The 17,367-nt window shown below is 37.7% G+C and overlaps 1 protein-coding gene across 5 annotated transcripts in view; it reads right to left on the reverse strand.

The window, feature by feature from the left end:
• Positions 1-17,367, reverse strand: part of PPP2R3A (protein phosphatase 2 regulatory subunit B''alpha) — a 217,192-nt gene that overhangs the window by 153,166 nt on the left and 46,659 nt on the right. For 4 of the 5 annotated variants that reach the window (XM_081235603.1, XM_081235605.1, XM_081235602.1 and 1 more), the window contains exon 2: positions 4,574-7,030. In XM_081235603.1, coding sequence (XP_081091729.1) covers positions 4,574-6,595 — 2,022 coding nt within the window. In that variant the 5' untranslated portion in view covers positions 6,596-7,030. Of the gene's footprint in view, positions 1-4,573; positions 7,031-12,035; positions 12,130-17,367 lie in introns of all 5 variants that reach the window. The other variant, XM_081235604.1, reaches the window with a different exon arrangement.

The raw sequence follows: 17,367 nt of genomic DNA on the forward strand, positions 1-17,367 counted from the left end.
CCTTATCAAAAGTCTGTTTTGCTGATCTACTATGAAATAATATCTAGACTAAGAATTAGCAAACTTTTTCTGTAAATGGCCAGATTGTAAATATATTAGGCTTTAAGGTCTCTGTTGTAACTACTCAACTTAGTAGGCAGAGCACAAGAGCAGTCATAGACCATATGTAAGTGAAGGACTGTAGCTGTGTTCCAATAAAACTATTTACAAACACAGGTGGCAGGTACCATTTGGCCCATGGGCCACAGGTTGCTGACCCCTGATTTAGACCAATTATCCTCTTTATCAATCTCCCAACATCCTCCTAGTATTTTCTATTTGACTCCCTCTCCCAATATAGGTTTGAATTGTATTTCTGGACAACAAATACTGTTCCTTGTGAGAAATTATTTTGAAATACATATGTATTAAAATATTAATTATATATAATATTGTCAAGTCAATCTTTCTTCTCAGGGATAATCATCAATGTCATATAAAAGCAATTCCTACATGCCCCTTATGTAAGTCTTTTACTTGAAATGTTTTGAACTGGAAAATTTTTGACTGTCCAAAATGTTGAAAAAATAAAATCCTTAATTTAAAATTTATTATTCTTTAAAAAATTATTATTCTTAAAAAACTGTACTTGTGGGACTCCTCTTCTTTAAAGTCTTCTTTAGCTCCCCACTCCCCTAGAACACTCTTTTTTAAAAACTTGAAGTATAGTTGCTGTACAATATTATATAAGTTACAGGTGTATGATATAGTAATTCACAATTTTTAAAGGTTATGCTCCATTTAGTGTCAATATAAAATATAGTAATTCACAATTTTAAAGGTTATGCTCCATTTAGTATCAATATAAAATATTGGCTATATTCCCCGTGTTGCACAATATATCCTTGTAGCTGATTTTATACCTAGTAGTTTATACCTCTTACTCCCCCAACCCTTATATTGCCCCTCCCCGCTTCCCTCTCCCCACTGGCAACCACTAGTTTGTTCTCTATATCTGTGAGTCTGCTTCTTTTTTGTAGAACAAACTTTTTAGCATAGCATACAAGGAAGGTCATTCATAAGCTGGCCCCAACCTACCTCTCTGATTTTATTTTCTGCTACTTTCTGTTCATTTTTTTTATACAAGAATAAAAACATGACCAACAATACTGTATAAAAACTTGCAGGATGGGACTTCCCTGGTGGCGCAGTGGTTAAGAATCCACCTGCCAATGCAGGGGACACAGGTTCGAGCCCTGGTCCAGGAAGATCCCAGATGCCACGGAGCAACTAATCCTGTGTGCCACAACTACTGAGCCCGTGCTCCACAACAAGAGAAGCTACCGCAATGAGAAGCCTGCGCACTGCAATGAAGAGTAGTCCCCATGCACTGCAACTAGAGAAAGCCCGCGCGCAGCAACGAAGACCCGATGCAGCCAAAAATAAATAAATAAAATTAAAAAAACGTTTTAAAAAAAAACTTGCAGGAGATAAATATTGACACTTCAGGAAGTGGTTACTTCTGGAAAGGGGAGAGAATACTGGGGAGGGGAGCCCTAGGGATTTCAACTATATCTGAGATGACCTTTTTTTAAATGATGATGATAATATTAATGAAAATATTAAGTAAAACAAAGATCTGAAACAAAGCTATGGCAAAACATTAAGATTTGACAAAGCTAAGTGGTGAGTAATAAGAATGCTTTTTCTACCATTCACAATACTTTTCTATTTGTTTAAAATAGGGGTTGAAAAACTACAGTCTGTGGGCCAAATCTGGCCCACTGCCCATTTTTTAAGACTTGGAGCTAAGAATGGTTTTACATTATTAAAAGGTTGTTTAAACAAACAAACAAAGAAAACTATGTGACAGAGAACTTGTGACCTGCAAAGCCTAAGATATTTACTATTTGGCCCTTTATAGAAAACGTTTGCCATCTCCTGATTTAAAATATTTCATAAGAAGAAAAGAAAGATAAAAAAAATGAAAAGGTAGGAGGCAAGGAAGAATGGTTTTGTTTTCTTGCATTAAGTACCTTCCTGAATTAAACATTTTATATTACCTGTTTCTTTAAATTAGCTTTTCATGAATTACTTTTTCAACTTTCATTAAGAAGAAATCTCAATATCTCAATAAAGAAATAAAAATTGTAATGGTGATGGATGGTAATGAGACTTATTGTGGTGATTATTTCACAGTGTATACAAATATCAAGTCGTTATGTTGTACACCTGAAACTAATATAATGTTATATGTCAATTATACCTCAATTTAAAAAATTATGTACCTCGGGGTGGGGGGAAGGAAGAAATCTCATCAAATTTTATTCTATGATATTGGAACTTATTTAAAAGACCTACGGGAGAGTCTTTTAATATGATTTTGACTTCAGTCCATACTTGTCAAAAAACTGGGGAGCTCCTTAGAGGCCAGTGTGTCATTTTCAGGTAGCTGTACGTAGAATGAAGACCCACTTATGGGCTGTCAGCCAGGGACACAGGAGAGGTGCTGCACAGGACCTATTCTTGGCTTCAAGTTCACATTTTCTGCTTTCTGTAGCCCACCTCTCCTAGAAGAATTTTGTTTCCTTTTTTCACAGAAGATAATGGGGCAAGAGGGTTAAATAAAATTCAAAACACTATATTACAGTTAGAGTTTCTGGCTAGAGTGGTTGTGAGACATTGGAATATGTCATCAGAGAAAGTAGACTTTTTTTTTTAATGGGGAAATAGATAATACATCTAAATATCTTGGCATGGCTCAGATCACAAAAACTGTTAGATCTTTTGTTATTACCATTTTGAGGTTGCTATATAGGCATTTTCTTTTCTTTATAAAATATTAAGCACATCAGTATTGCCTGTGTACATGAAAGGATTTTTTTCTTATTTTTATAATTAATTTCCATAGTTCCTCCCCCCAGCACTGACCCACGTTAACTGAAGATATTACCATCTGTGAATCAATGAATGAGGAGGCTCACACAGAGATTTCACAGAAATGCCCAGTGAACACTTGAGGATCTTTAGACCTAAATTATCTAATAACCTTAAGTAGGTATTGTTTTAAACTTTAGTGTCACTAGTAACTAAAAATGTGCACAGGAGAACAACAGCCACAAAACAAATACGAGGTAAAATTTATTCATCTGATCACAATATGCATTTTTTCCTGTTCCAATGAAAACATTAATGCTAAAATAATAAGTAACTTGTTTTTTAACTTGGCCATATTTATGCCATCTCTAATATCCATTTGTTTTTTAAATTTACTACATTAAAGATATACAACATGGCATAAAATAATGACAAAATACTTATGATCCATCACCAGATTATGAAACAGAACATTACTAATTTTACTGAGGCCCTGGGCACCCTTCCTCAGTTCCATCTCTCTTCCTTCCTCTAGGGATTAATCATTGTTCTGAATACTGTATTTGATGTACCCATGTATTTATTCATACTTTTTGGACAAATGTAACTATCTCTAAATAATTCATATCATTATTTTACAACTTGCTTTGTTGATTTGGCTTCATGTCTGAATTCATATACGTTGGCATGTATGGTATATTCATATGGTAGAGACAGTGCTCACCAAATATTCTATGTGCTCCCCTATGATTCTTAGACTTCAGGTTGGAATCACTGGATTGTGAGCAGATGGGAAGTGTGTCATGTGTGGGACAAGGCAGTTAAAAGCTCCATCCCTTTCTTTGCCTTCCTCAGTGAACTCACAGGCCACATATTCCAGCTGGGGCAATGGGGCAGCTGTAGGAACATGGAGCACCCATCAGCCTGGGTCCCTGAGAGAGGTGGAGCAAAGCCTCTTACCAACTGCGCTGGACATGTAAAGTGAACAAAAATAATCCTGTTGTGCTAAGACACACACACATACCTACAAATGGGCAGATAACTCCCTTTCTGGGATTATTCAAAAACAACGCTATCAGTAGCAGGGTAGATTCAAAGCCTTCTGAAAACACTTCTACCCTATGACTGTAGATGGATATTTATTCTCACTTGCATGATGAAGGAAACCTCACATCCTCTCCTCTTTACCTTCTTTTAAGACCTACTGCACTAACAGAACTTTCAGAGACATGCTTACACGTTCACATACTGTTTCTGGTATGTTAGCTTTGTTTCCCCAACTAGATTTTAAGTTCTACACTGGCTTGCACTCTACACAGCATTTAGTAATAAGTGGCCTACTGGTTGACTGAGGGTAAGAACTAATATAAAATGCCTACTTTGTGTAAGGCACCTTGCTTGTGCTTCACGTAAGTTATCTTGATCATTATTATTTCCATTATATAGATGAGAATATTAAGGTTAAGTAACTTTCCTTTGGTCACAGAGCTAGGAAGATGATAAAGGATGTGGGGAAGGCAACTAAAACTAGTCTGATTGACTCTAAAGACTTTGCTTTTTGGCTTTCTCCACTGAACTTAGTGAGACTGTGCCTAGCGCAGGGCAGGAGCTTTAGTAGAACATAAAATGAGTAATAAAAAGTTTTTGTTTATAAATTTTGCAAACATTAGAACATTTCTTTGGAGACATCTCAGAACTGAAGATTGTCGGGTCTTACCTTGATCACCTCTGGGGTCTGCTGAATCAAAACCACTGAGGTAGTGTCATTGGCTTTATCACCAACAGGACTTCTACAGACTGATAAACTGGCCTGCGAGGAAGTTGTCAAGGTTTCTTGTAGAATTTGCATCATCTCTTTTTCTTGTGATAGGTTCCCTCTGCCTGATTTGCATTCAACCAGTTCTTGAGCAAAGTCTTCAATGCTTTCTAGAATTCGCAGTAAGAGGGCTCGATCCTCTTCCTCTATTTTGTGTCCGTTGGTTTCAATAATCCTTGTTAGGCAGGAAGGTGAGACTTTTTCCGTGGGTGAAGAGACTTTAGATTTAGGCTCAAGATCTACCGGGAGGTGACCAGTCAACTGACGATGACTATTTAGAGAGTCAGAGTTTTTACCTCTGGCAAGTGGCTCTCTTAGAGAGGTCTCCATTTTCTGTGAGAAAGATTCCAAATCCATTAACAATTTATCTATCTCTTCCTGACTGTTAGGATTCATAAAGTCTCTGTGGTTTCCCTCTTCAACTTTAGGAACTTTTGATTTAAGATCTTCCTCAGGTAGATTAACAGTTGGCTTCTCAAATATCTTACCAATTTCATTTTGCATTGAGTCAGGGCATTTTTTAAGATGAGTACCATGATCTGATAATTCTGCTCTATCTTCATTTACCTTTAACAACTCCTGACTGGCTCCATTTTTTGTCCTCTGTCCTTTATCTAATGCTTTCTTTCCATCTGACTCTTCCTCAATATAAAGGGTTTCCACTAGATTACCAGAAGAAACATTTTCTAAAGCGTTCATGGTTAATGACTGTGATTGAAGCTGGACATTTTTTAGAGGTCTGGGATCACTTATCTCTAAATTACACAAGGAATTTGTAGAGCTGTTTGGAATGGATTTTACAGTCTCTGCTTTCCTAGAACTGTGCTTGTCATCTTGCAGTTCTATAGTTTGAAAGTGTCCAGAGTCCGGGGCTGAGAGCTGGACAACATCCTCATACTTAGGGGGCTGTTCAGTGCCAAATACTGGGGAGAAGGGAGTCAGTTGTAAACTAGGCATATTACTGACCAGTTCTGTTAAATCTATAGCCTCATTATTCCCAGACTGCATGAATTCAAATGGTAGCTTTTTCAGATAGGATGCTAACCTGGTCATTACATTCATATAGACAGTTTCAGAGCTAGAAATTGCATCATTACCATTTCCTTCATTGATGCTACTCCCTGACTTTTTCTTTATACACTGTTTTATGATGTCTGTGCATTTTTTCAAATCCTCAGAGCATTTTAGCAAGATGTCTAAGCATATCTTTATGTCTGTTCCAGAAGAAAAATTATCTATTTTATGTTTTTCCAAAATCTGAGTAACCAGGTCTTCTTCAGAGAAGTTGTGAAGAAGCAATGAAGTCAGGTTCGTATCAAGTGAGTTTCTATGGGATAAAGATTTTTCCTCAACTGAGGAACTCCGGAGTAAACCAAAGGATGGGGAGTTCCCATCATGGTTATAATGGCCACAGAGCAAGTCAAAATCAACTGACCTCCTGTTAAATGAGTCAGACTTAACTTTCCTTCCCTTTCTGTAAGCTGTGTGGTTAGAGTTTTTGAGTTTTTCAAGGGAAAATTCTTTTATTTTCCCACTAGCAAAACTGATTGCTTCTCCTGCAATGTCCTTTAAGTTACAGGTGTTCTGAAATGTAGATCCTTTCCTGACCCTGGGTATGCCTGTGAGGGCCTGATGGGGATAGTCACCTTCAGCCGAGGAAAACCCATTTTCATGGGGTAGAAACAGAGAGTCCAGATCTGCATCTCTGAACTGAGACACAGGGATGTGTAAGAGGTCTGCACAAACACTATGATGGACCACAATGCAGTCAACTCCATGTGTGAAGGTGTGGCAGGTTCCAGTGCAATAATGTACAGCTTGCTCAAAACGCCGGTCTATCACCACACTGCTGTAGTGGTTCACAGTACTAACCACAAGTCTGTAAGTTGCTGCCATAATATCAAATCCACTTTGGTGGGGCATGGAATTTTCTAGAACTTGTTTCAAGTAAATTCTCCTAAATGACACTCAGCTGAAAATATATTTGATGACAATGTTCAGTGGTTTCTCGCAAATATAATGACCTTTCCCACAAAGGGAAATCATCAAAATTTGAGGTTTGGTAACTGTCAGGATACAGTAGCCGTTGCACATGTGTGCTCTTATTAACAAGTCTAATAATTTAATAATTGTGCCTTCTAGTTTAATTTAGTAATATCATGATACTATAGGATTATTTTTAGGAATAAATGTTAAGAAGATTAAAGAATATTCTTAGTTCTTCAGCAGTTCTATGATGCAGACATTTATGGTCATAAATTTACTGTCATGAATCTCAGTTGGGAGTATAGAAGTATTGTGATAACTGAGTCCTCCAAAGGTTTAAATGATCCATTTTTCTATGAATGACAGGAAAACCTATAATGAAAAAAGAAAATAATTAAAAGGGAATATGATCTCTTAATACTGAGAGAACCTTTTATTTCCTCTCCCTTTGCATCCCATATGCAGTTAATCACCTCGTTCTTTGCCACATCACTGACGGCTTACCTTTGATTCATGACTTTGTTTCATACACTCCTTACTAACCTAGAGTAGTAATACCTCGACTCTGCCTTGTTACAACTACCTCTCAATTGGTATTTCTTATCCTACCCTCCTTGCTATCTTACATGACACTAACTAGCTTGGATTTAGAGAGCTTTCGCACCTCTCATAGTTCAAGAATTCCCATTACTGATCTCTATCATGCATCATGGCAGGCCTAGCTCCTCTGACTCATTTTCAACACTTTTAACATCTATTCATCACCTATAGCCTTATTTTCTGCTACTGACCTGCCTCAACATTTTGCTTCCATCAACCTAGTTTTTTCTTTTTTTTCCTTTTAATTTTTATTGGAGTATAGTTTCTTTACAATGTTGTGTTAGTTTCTACTGTACAGCAAGGTGAATCAACTAGATGTATAATATATCCCCTCTTTTTTGGATTTCCTTCCCGTTTCGGTCACCACAGAGCACTGAGTAGAGTTCCCTGAGCTATATAGTAGGTTCTCATTAGTTATCTATTTTATACATAGTATCAATAGTGTATATATGTCAATCCCAATCTCCCAGTTCATCCCACTCCCCTCCTTTCCCCCTTGGTATCCATACATTGGTTCTCTATGTGTCTCTATTTCTGCTTTGCAAATAAGATCATTTATACCATTTTTCTAGATTCCACATATATGCGTTAATATACGATATTTGTTTTTCTCTGACTTACTTCACTCTGTATGACAGTCTCTAGGTCCATCCACGTCTCTACAAATAACCAAATTTTGTTCCTTTTTATGGCTGAGTAATATTCTATTATATATACATTTACCACATCTTCTTTATCCATTCCTCTGCTGATGGACATTTAGGTTGCTTCCATGTCTTGGCTATTGTAAATAGTGCTGCAATAAACACTGGGATGCATGTATCTTTTCGATTATAGTTTTCTCTGGATATACGCCCAGGAGTGGGATTGTAGGATCATATGATAGCTCTATTTTTAGTTTTTTAAGGAATCTCCATACTGTTATCCATAGTGGCTGTACCAATTTACATTCCCACCAACCGTGCAAGTGGGTTCCCTTTTCTCCACACCCTCTCCAGCATTTATTGTTTGTAGATTTTTTGATGATGGCCATTCTGACTGGTGTGAGGTGACACCTCATTGCAGTTTTGATTTGCATTTCTCTAATAATTAGTGATGTTGAGCATTTCATCTGTTTGTTGGCTATCTGTATGTCTTCTTTGGTGAAATGTCTATTTAGGTCTTGCACCCATTTTGTGATTGGGTTGTGTTTTTTGATATTGAGCTGCATGAGCTGTTTGTATATTTTGGAGATTAATCCTTTGTCAGTTGCTTCGTTTCCAAATATTTTCTCCCATTCTGAGTGTTGCTTTTCGTCTTGTTTATGGTTTTCTTTGCTGTGCAAAAGCTTTTAAGTTTCATTAGGTCTCATTTGTTTATTTTTGGTTTTATTTCCCTTTCTCTAGGAGGTGGGTCAAAAAGCATATTGCTGTGATTTATGTCCTAGAGTGTTCTGCCTATGTTTTCCTCTAAGAGTTTTATAGTGTCTGGCCTTATGTTCAGGTCTTTGATCCATTTTGAGTTTATTAAAGATGGCCAACACATAGTGCTTGTTCTTGATTGTACAACTTCCTCTATACTTGGAAATTATTACACTACCATCATCTCTTTTCTTACTCTCTAAGAGAGAGAGAGAAAAACAACCTTTATTACTGCTCTTGATCTCATCCTCTCAGACCCTGCTACATGCAGACCTCTCTCTCTCATCATCGATGGATAGAATTTAACATTCTCTTACTTTAAAAAAATAAAGGCTTTTAAACCATGCTGTAAGTTGCTGTCCAAAAAGGTTCAATCAACTTCTGCCTAGTAGTTCTATCCATTATTGAAAGTGGGGCTATTGAAGTCTCCAAATATTATTGTTGAGTTTTCGATTGCTCCCTTAATTTGTTTTGCTTTCTGTATTTTGATACTCTGTTGTTAGATGCGTATATGTTTCTAATTGTTATATCTGCCAGATGGAGGGACACAAACTATCATAAAATATGTGTAACTTACTCACTTTACTGTACAGCAGAGACTAACACAACATTGTAAATCAACTATACTCCAATAAAAAATTAATTAAAAAAGAAAAAAGAATAAAAGAAAAAAATTTAAAAAACAAAACAGAAAGGTTCAATCAATGTTCCTACTTAATCAATAAATACTGAGTGCCTACTATGTGCCAGGCACTTGCTAAGTGCTAGGGATACAGCAGTGAATAAAGTCCCTGTCCCTATTAAACTGACAATCTAGCTGGAAAAAGAAAAACAACACATAAGTAAACATATAACTTAGATGGTGATATGTGCAATAGAGAAAAATGAAGTGGAGCAAGGGCTTAGAAAGGATGAGAGGGTATTGTGTTACAAAGGGCAGTCAGGGAAGACCTCACTGACATCTGAACAGAGATCTGAAAGAAGAGAGGGAGCAGGTTGAGGAGGTATTTTGGGCTAAAACATCTCAGGCAGAATAACCATAAGTAAAAAGGCTCTGAGGTGTGAGTATGCTTGACTTACTACAAGAATGACAAGGAGGCTAACATGACCAGAGTAGAGAAAGCAAGGGGGGCAGTGTGGGAGACGAGGTCAGAAAGGAAAGGTAGGACACTAAACCATGCAGGGTCTGTAGACTATTATGATGAATTTGGCTTTACTCTGAGTGAGCTGGGATACAACTGATGTCTACTGAGCAGAGAAATGACATGATCAGATTTACATTTTTTTTAGTTAGTTATGTAACATCTTTATTGGAGTATAATTGCTTTACATGTTGTGTTAGTTTCTGCTGTATAACAAAGGGAATCAGCTATATGTATACGTATATCCCCATATCCCCTCCCTCTTGCATCTCCCTCCCACCCTCCCTATTCCACCCGTCTAGGTGGTCACAAAGCACCAAGCTGATCTTCCTGTGCTATGCAGCTGCTTCCCACTAGCTATTTTACATTCGGTAGTGTATATATGTTGATGCCACTCTCTCACTTCGTCCCAGCTTACCCTTCCCCATCCCCGTGTCCTCAAGTCCATTCTCTACATCTGTGTCTTTATTCCTGTCCTGGCCCTAGGTTCATCAGAATCATTTTTTTTTTAGATTCCATATGTATGTGTTAGCATACGGTATTTGTTTTTCTCTTTCTGACTTACTTCACTCTGTATGACAGACTCTAGGTCCATCCACCTCACTATAAATAACTCAATTTCAATTCTTTTTATGGCTGAGTAATATTCCATTGTATGTATGTGCCACATCATCTTTACCCATTCATCTGTCGATGGACACTTAGGTTGCCTCCATGTCCTGGCTATCATAAATAGTGCTGCAATGAACACCGTGGTACATGACTCTTTTTGAATTATGGTTTTCTCAGGGTATATGCCCAGTAGTGGGACTGCTGGCAGACTTACTTTTTTTTTTTTTTTCGGTATGCGGGCCTCTCAGTGTTGTGGCCCCTCCCATTGCGGAGCACAGGCTCCGGACGCGCAGGCCCAGCAGCCATGGCTCACGGGCCCAGCCGCTCCACGGCACGTGGGATCCTCCCGGACTGGGGCACGAACCCGTGTCCCCTGCATTGGCAGGCGGACTCTCAACCACTACGCCACCAGGGAAGCCCCAGACTTACATTTTAAATTGGTAATTTTGGCTTCTGTGTTCAGAGGAGATTGTAGAGGAGCAAGATAAGAAGAAACAAGTCAGGGGCTATAGCAATAAACCAGGCAAGAAGGCTGGGGGCTTGAACCAGGAGAGGAACACTGGAGACATTTAAACGCTGTATATATTTCAAAGGTAGAGCTGATACGATTTGTTGAATGACAGAATGTGCAATACTACTGCATCAAGAAAGGTGCAGTAAGGCCACGATAGGAAGGAGATGATGACAGTAGAGAAGGAGAGCATGAGTTTAACTGTACCATCAATCGCATCTGCATTTTAATGATAAAAACCTTTACCCATTTAATAATGAGAAACAGAACTTCATTGTTTTCATTTTTATTTCTTCAATCTTAGAAAATTCTGTTTATTTTCCTTATTTGTTATATTTCTTCTTTGGTAAATTTTCTATTCATATCCTTTGTTTATTTATGTATTAGAGACAGTGAAATCAGATACAATTTATACAATTAATTCAAGAAGAACCTTTTCTTTTGTTGAATTCCTATACTGTTTAGGGTATATTTCCTGGCTCTTTAGATTCAATGATTATTACTCTGTTTTTATGCCAAGCCTACACTATCATAATTACTGTTGTCTTATTAAGTTTTACTACCTGTTTTTTTTCCCTCATATTTCTAATTATGATTCTTTTTTACGCTTCAAATATTCTTTGATGGTCTTCCAGATGAGTTTCTGCCTTGTCAAGTTTTAAGAAAAGTCCTATAGGAATTTGATTATAATTGCAGTAAACTTATGAACTATTTTGAAGGAACACTGACATCATTATAATATTCAGATCTTCCTTCCACAAATATATAAATCTTAATTCCAATATTCCTTTCCTTTTCCTTTTTTGTGGCTTTCTTCAGGTGAATTACCCCTATTCTTTTTTTTCCTTCAGTGTCTCAACTTTGTTATATGAATGGATCTTGAGCTGTTGTTTCATCCTCTACTGCCTTGCCTTCAAATCCCAGATGGTGGCTCATATAAAACTATAAAGCTAAGTATCCTGCAGGGTGGATGAAGCTCAAGTATAAAGTTCCATAGTAAAGTTCCACAATAAAGTGAGTACCCATTAATTTTTAAGTGAAAATACAAAGGTGCCAAAGAGGAATAAGTGTTATGGGACAAAAGACTAGAACATGGCAATTGAAGGAATTACCTTTTCAAAAGATGTACATTCAGAAGACAGGGAAGAAACAGCACCAAACACGAAAAACTATGCACCTTTTCAGAAATCCAAGATTTTGAAAAAGCTTTTGGGTAAGGATAAAAGAGAAGGAAAATACAATGGATACTGTCAATAAAGTATATTAGAATAACTGTATGAGAGCTTTTTCTTTTTTAACCCCTTTTTTTTTTTGGCTGCACCGTGCAGCATTCGGGATCTTAGTTCCCTGACCAGGGACCAAACCCATGCCCCCAGCAGTGGAAGCACGGAGTCCTAACCATTGGACTGCCAGGGAAGTCCCAGGACTATATCTTAATACAGGTGATAAAACTGGTCCAGAAGCAAAATGCAGAACTGTTAGAAAATTTAAATATCCAGATACCTATTAAAACCCATGTCAAATAAATTCCTAAATTGACATGAAATTTGAGAAAGTAAAGAGAAGTATTTCTCTAGGTTTGAAAATAAGCAAAACAACAAGTTGATAAAGTAACATGACAGAAAATACAAGAAAGTATTCATGTGATATTAGAATCTGAAATAGTCAAGGAGGAGAGAACACTGGCCAGAGTCAGATGTATGCTTTTAGACCAGTGCTGTCTAATAAGACTTTCTGCATTGATGATGGAAACATTCCATATCTGCACTGATATGGCTGCCATTAGCCACATGGGACTGCTGAGTACTTAAAACGTGGCTGGTGTAACTGAAGCACTGAATTGTAACTTTATTTAAAAAATTTTTAATTTGAAATTGTTGTAGACTCACATAAAAGTTACAAAAATAATATAGAGAGTTCCTGTGTATCCTTCCCCCAGTTTCCTTGAATGGTAAAATCCTATATCACCACAGCACAGTGACCAAAACCAGGAAATTGACTATTAACAGAGCTTATTTGGATACCACCAGTTTTACATGAATCACTTCTTTTCTTTCCTTCTTCCCTTCCTTTTATAGTAAGTACCACCACAATTAGGATACAGAACTACCCCATCATCCCTCAAAACCCCACATACTACCCTTTTGTAGTCATACAGTCAACAGACCACTGATCTGTTCTCCATCATTATGATTTTGTCATTTCAAGAATGTTTTACGTGTGGCATCACACAGTGTGTAAGCTTTTGAGATTGGCTTCTCTCACTGAACACAATGATTTTGAGAGTCATTCACTTTACTGCATGTATCAACAGTCCATTCCTTTTTATTGCTGAGTTTATTGTATGGATATACCACAGCTTGTCTGCCCATTCACCTATTAAAGGATATTTATGTTGTTTGCAGTTTTGGTTATTACAAATAAAGCTGCTGTGAGTATTAGTGTGCAGGTTTTTGTGTGAACATGTTTTTCATTTCTCTATGGTAATTAACCACAGGTTATTTACAAGTCTGATTGTTGGGTTGAACATTAAATGTATTTTTATAAGAAACTGCCAAACTGTTTACCAGAGTGGCTATACCATTTTACATTCCCACCAGTAATGTATGAGAGATATGGTTGATTCCACATCCTCTTCATCCTCTTCAACATCTGTGATTGTCAGTATTTTCTATTTTAGCCTTTCTAATAGTGTGTAGTGTTATCTTATTGGGGCTTTAACCTACATCTACATGGCTAATGATGTTGAACATCTTTTCCTGTGCTTACTGACCAGCCCCGTATCTCCCTGGAGAAGCGCTGTTTAAATCTTTTGCCTATTCAAATTAATTTTGATTAATTTTAACTTAGAAAGCCACATATGGCTAGTGGCCATCATATTATTCAGTACAGTTCCAGATAATAGGAATGCAGCTTTCAGAAATTGAGACTTTAAAAGAAAATATGAAGAAAAAAAGAGAAGATATGGTAAAAATGAAGATTGATAGGTTTTAAAAATAAAATTTGATGAACTTGTCATAAGTAATCTGACTGAGAAAGAGAAGTGGTGGGAAGAAGAGTTAAAGGGCCCTCACACAGAAACGAAGACCCAACACAGCCATAAAAAAAAAAAAATTTAGGTCTTTAAGTTTTGAAGGGACATGAATAGCAGAGAGAGGGAACATATAACAAAGTTAAATCCCAAGGGGTGATACCAATTTCAATGAGAAGTTTACAGTCTAAAATGATTTGAGTTTTTTTTTTTTAAAGGCCAAAGAAATGAAGATTACTTCTCTGGTATTTGGTTCACATCTGTGGGTGTCAAGTTCTGCCTTTTTATTTAGACCACGATTCAACTGATGCCCAATTGTCTGGCTGGATTCCTAGACATGGAATCTAATCCAAGTATTCTCAATCAGAGATACAATCTAACTCAGAACCACGATGCTATCTTGTGTCACTAGTAAAAACCAGTCTGCATGGGTTTGAATCCCAACCCTGCTGCTTACAGCAGTGTGGTCTTACAGAAGTTGGTTAACTTTTGTCAGCCTGTCACCTGCAAAACAGAGATAATAATAGTACCCATCTCATGAGAATGAGGTTAATATGGCAAATGCTTAGAACAATGCCCAAGACACAGGAAATGCTCAATAACTGTTAGCTGTTACTGGTATAACTGACTCATCCAGCATTTTCTACTCTGAGCCAGGTGCTGGTGGGATGATACTGAATAATTCATGGTGATAGCCCTCAGCACACTCACTGTTTAATGAGGGCAACACGGGAGGCAAGCAAAGCAGGGTATCAGGAGCACTAGGGTGGGGCTTCTGTTTTCCCCTGTTTTGCTCTCACAATTAATACATGTTCTTCTCAGAAAAGTTAGAAAAACACTTTAATTACTCAAATTACCATTCAGAAATAACCACTTAATATTTTTATGAATGAACATCCTGAAATTTTTCTTGTGAAAATATGTTTTACCAAAAAAAGTTATTTTCTTAGGATATATTGCAAGGAGGAGAATGCTGAGTCAAAAGGGGTGTATGTGTATGCATATACTGTTTAATGGTTCTTAGATAAATAGATATATACATCCATTTTCTGCCCTCCAGAAAAATGGCAAATTTATACTTCCAATGTCAGTGTAGGAGTGGGCCCATCTCCCCACGTTCTCCTTGAGTGATACCACTTTTTAAATCTTTGCCAATTTGATAGGTGAATAAATGAAGTACATTGTTTTAATCTGAGCCTGAACATCTTTTTATTTACCTAGTAGGCATTTTGTGTTGTTCATTCACAAAGCCTTTCTTCATGCCCTTTGTCCATTTTGAAAAAGAGTATTTAAATCAGATCTAAGAGTCAGGAAAGGCTTCCCCAAAGAAGGGATGTATATACCTCATTTTGAGGGATTGATGAGAATTAGTTAGACAAAAAGGAAAGAAAGAATACTCTAGGCAGAGAGAGACAGACATGTGAAGGCTCAGAGGCCTAACATGGCACAGTGAGTTCAGAACTATGATAGTTCCAGCTGATTTCACTGGAGGGAGTGTACAGACATGCAAGAGGGGAGGAAACCAGAGAGCAGCAGCAGGAACTGGACCACAGACTGTCTCGTGTGCTAACCTAAGCAGTCTGAACTTTATTTGGAAAACTATGCAAAAAGAAACAAAGACATTTAGGCTGGGAAGTAACATGATGAGGTTTATGTTTGAGAAAGATCACTCTAGTAGCTGAGTGGAGGCATGGAAATCAATTTAATTCAATGTAATAATCCATGCAAGAAGTGGTGAGACCCGAAACCAGGAAGGTGGCAGTAATTAACAAAGAGAAGGGCACTGATTAGATAGTGAGAAAGAATTCACAGAAAAGGAGGAGAGAGTAAGAGGGAGGAATCTTGGGTTTCTCGCTTGGGTATTGGGGGACTAATGTTGTCACTTCCAACACAGATTTTTTGTTTTTGTTTTATGGGAGGTGGCCATAGAAAAGATGAAGAGTTTTATTCTGAATGTGTTGTTTGAAGAGGTACCTGTGGAACATCCAAGTGGTAATGACTGCATGAAATGTGAATATAAAAACCTGCAGGTCAGCAGCAAGATCTGGGTTGGAGAGGCAGCCCTGAGAGGTCACTCAGGGTGAGTGCATAAAGTGAGAAGGGCTCTGGGCTGAGGATCACTGACATTTCTGGGTTAAAGAGAAGAACAGAATTCTTAGAGGGATCCCAAGAAGCAATTTCAAGGATGCTGAAGGAGAAACTTTCAAAACGGCGGTCACTAGTGTTGGATGCTGCTGAGAGGTCAAGGAAAAACAAAAATTACCCACTGGCTTTGCCAATGTGAAGGTCACTGGTAACCTTGGCAAGTGAGATTTCAAAAAAAAAAAAAATCCCAAAGACTATGGCATAGTCCCAAAGACTATGTATGCACAAGAGTTATGTATAATTAAAAATATCTGTCTAAAAGATATCTGTGAAAAGAACTCTTCTAATAAGTAAAAAAGTTCTAAATGATAAGAAAGCATTGTATCATAGTTTGAGTTTTTTCTTTCTTAATGGCACATGCAATGAGTGTTTTACAATCTTCAATTTGATGAAATATCGGTCTAAACATGTGTATCAGGGGTAGAAAGCAGAAAGGGAAACTAGAGTTTATATTGTGAATGTTTATGGGACTTCCCTGGTGGTCCAGTGGTAAGGAATCGCCTTCCAATGCAGGGGATGCGGGTTTGATCCCTGGTCAGGAACTAAGATCCCACGTGCCATTGGGCAACTAAGCCCACGCACCACAACTACTGAGCCCACGTGCCCCAACTAGAGAGCCCAAGTGCTGCAAACTACAGAGCCCACGTGATCCGGAGCCCACGTGCCACAACTAGAGAGAGAAAACCCACACGCCGCAACTAGAGAAAAGCCCATGCCGCAATGAAAGATCCTGCACGCCTCAACGAAGATCCCACGTGCTGCAACTAAGACCTGATGCAGCCAAAAAAATAAAATAAAATAAATATTGAATGTTTACATTTATTCCTCCTCCGGTCTTGTTGCACACTGCCTGCCCACCTCCCCCAAGGCTTTCATCTTCCCTGCTTCTTTCATCCCTGCAATGGGCCAGGGTCTATTTTCCCAATTTCTATCTAAGTGGTTCATATGCAATTTCAGAGTTCATTCAACACTTCCTATCACTTTCACTTTAATCAGTGTATGATTACTCTAACAAGTACTTTCCAGTGGCTCCTGGTATTCCTCCAGAGTAAACTTCCTGATGAAGTGGATTTCTTGTGAAATAAAGGTACAGAGGCAGCCGACAAGAAAAGTTAGGAGGGAGAACTGGATTTTGAAAGATAAAAGCCTTAGCAGGTGGAGAAGAAATTCAACGGGAACTTATAAGCAAAAAGGAATTCTACAAAGGTACAGAGAGATGAAAAAACCTTGTGTGTTTGGAGACTTAGCAGGAGTTTCGTATTGCTGAA

The sequence above is a fragment of the Mesoplodon bidens genome (assembly GCF_964165515.1).
Source record: "Mesoplodon bidens genome assembly, chromosome: 5".
Classification (NCBI taxonomy): Eukaryota; Metazoa; Chordata; class Mammalia; order Artiodactyla; family Ziphiidae; genus Mesoplodon; species Mesoplodon bidens.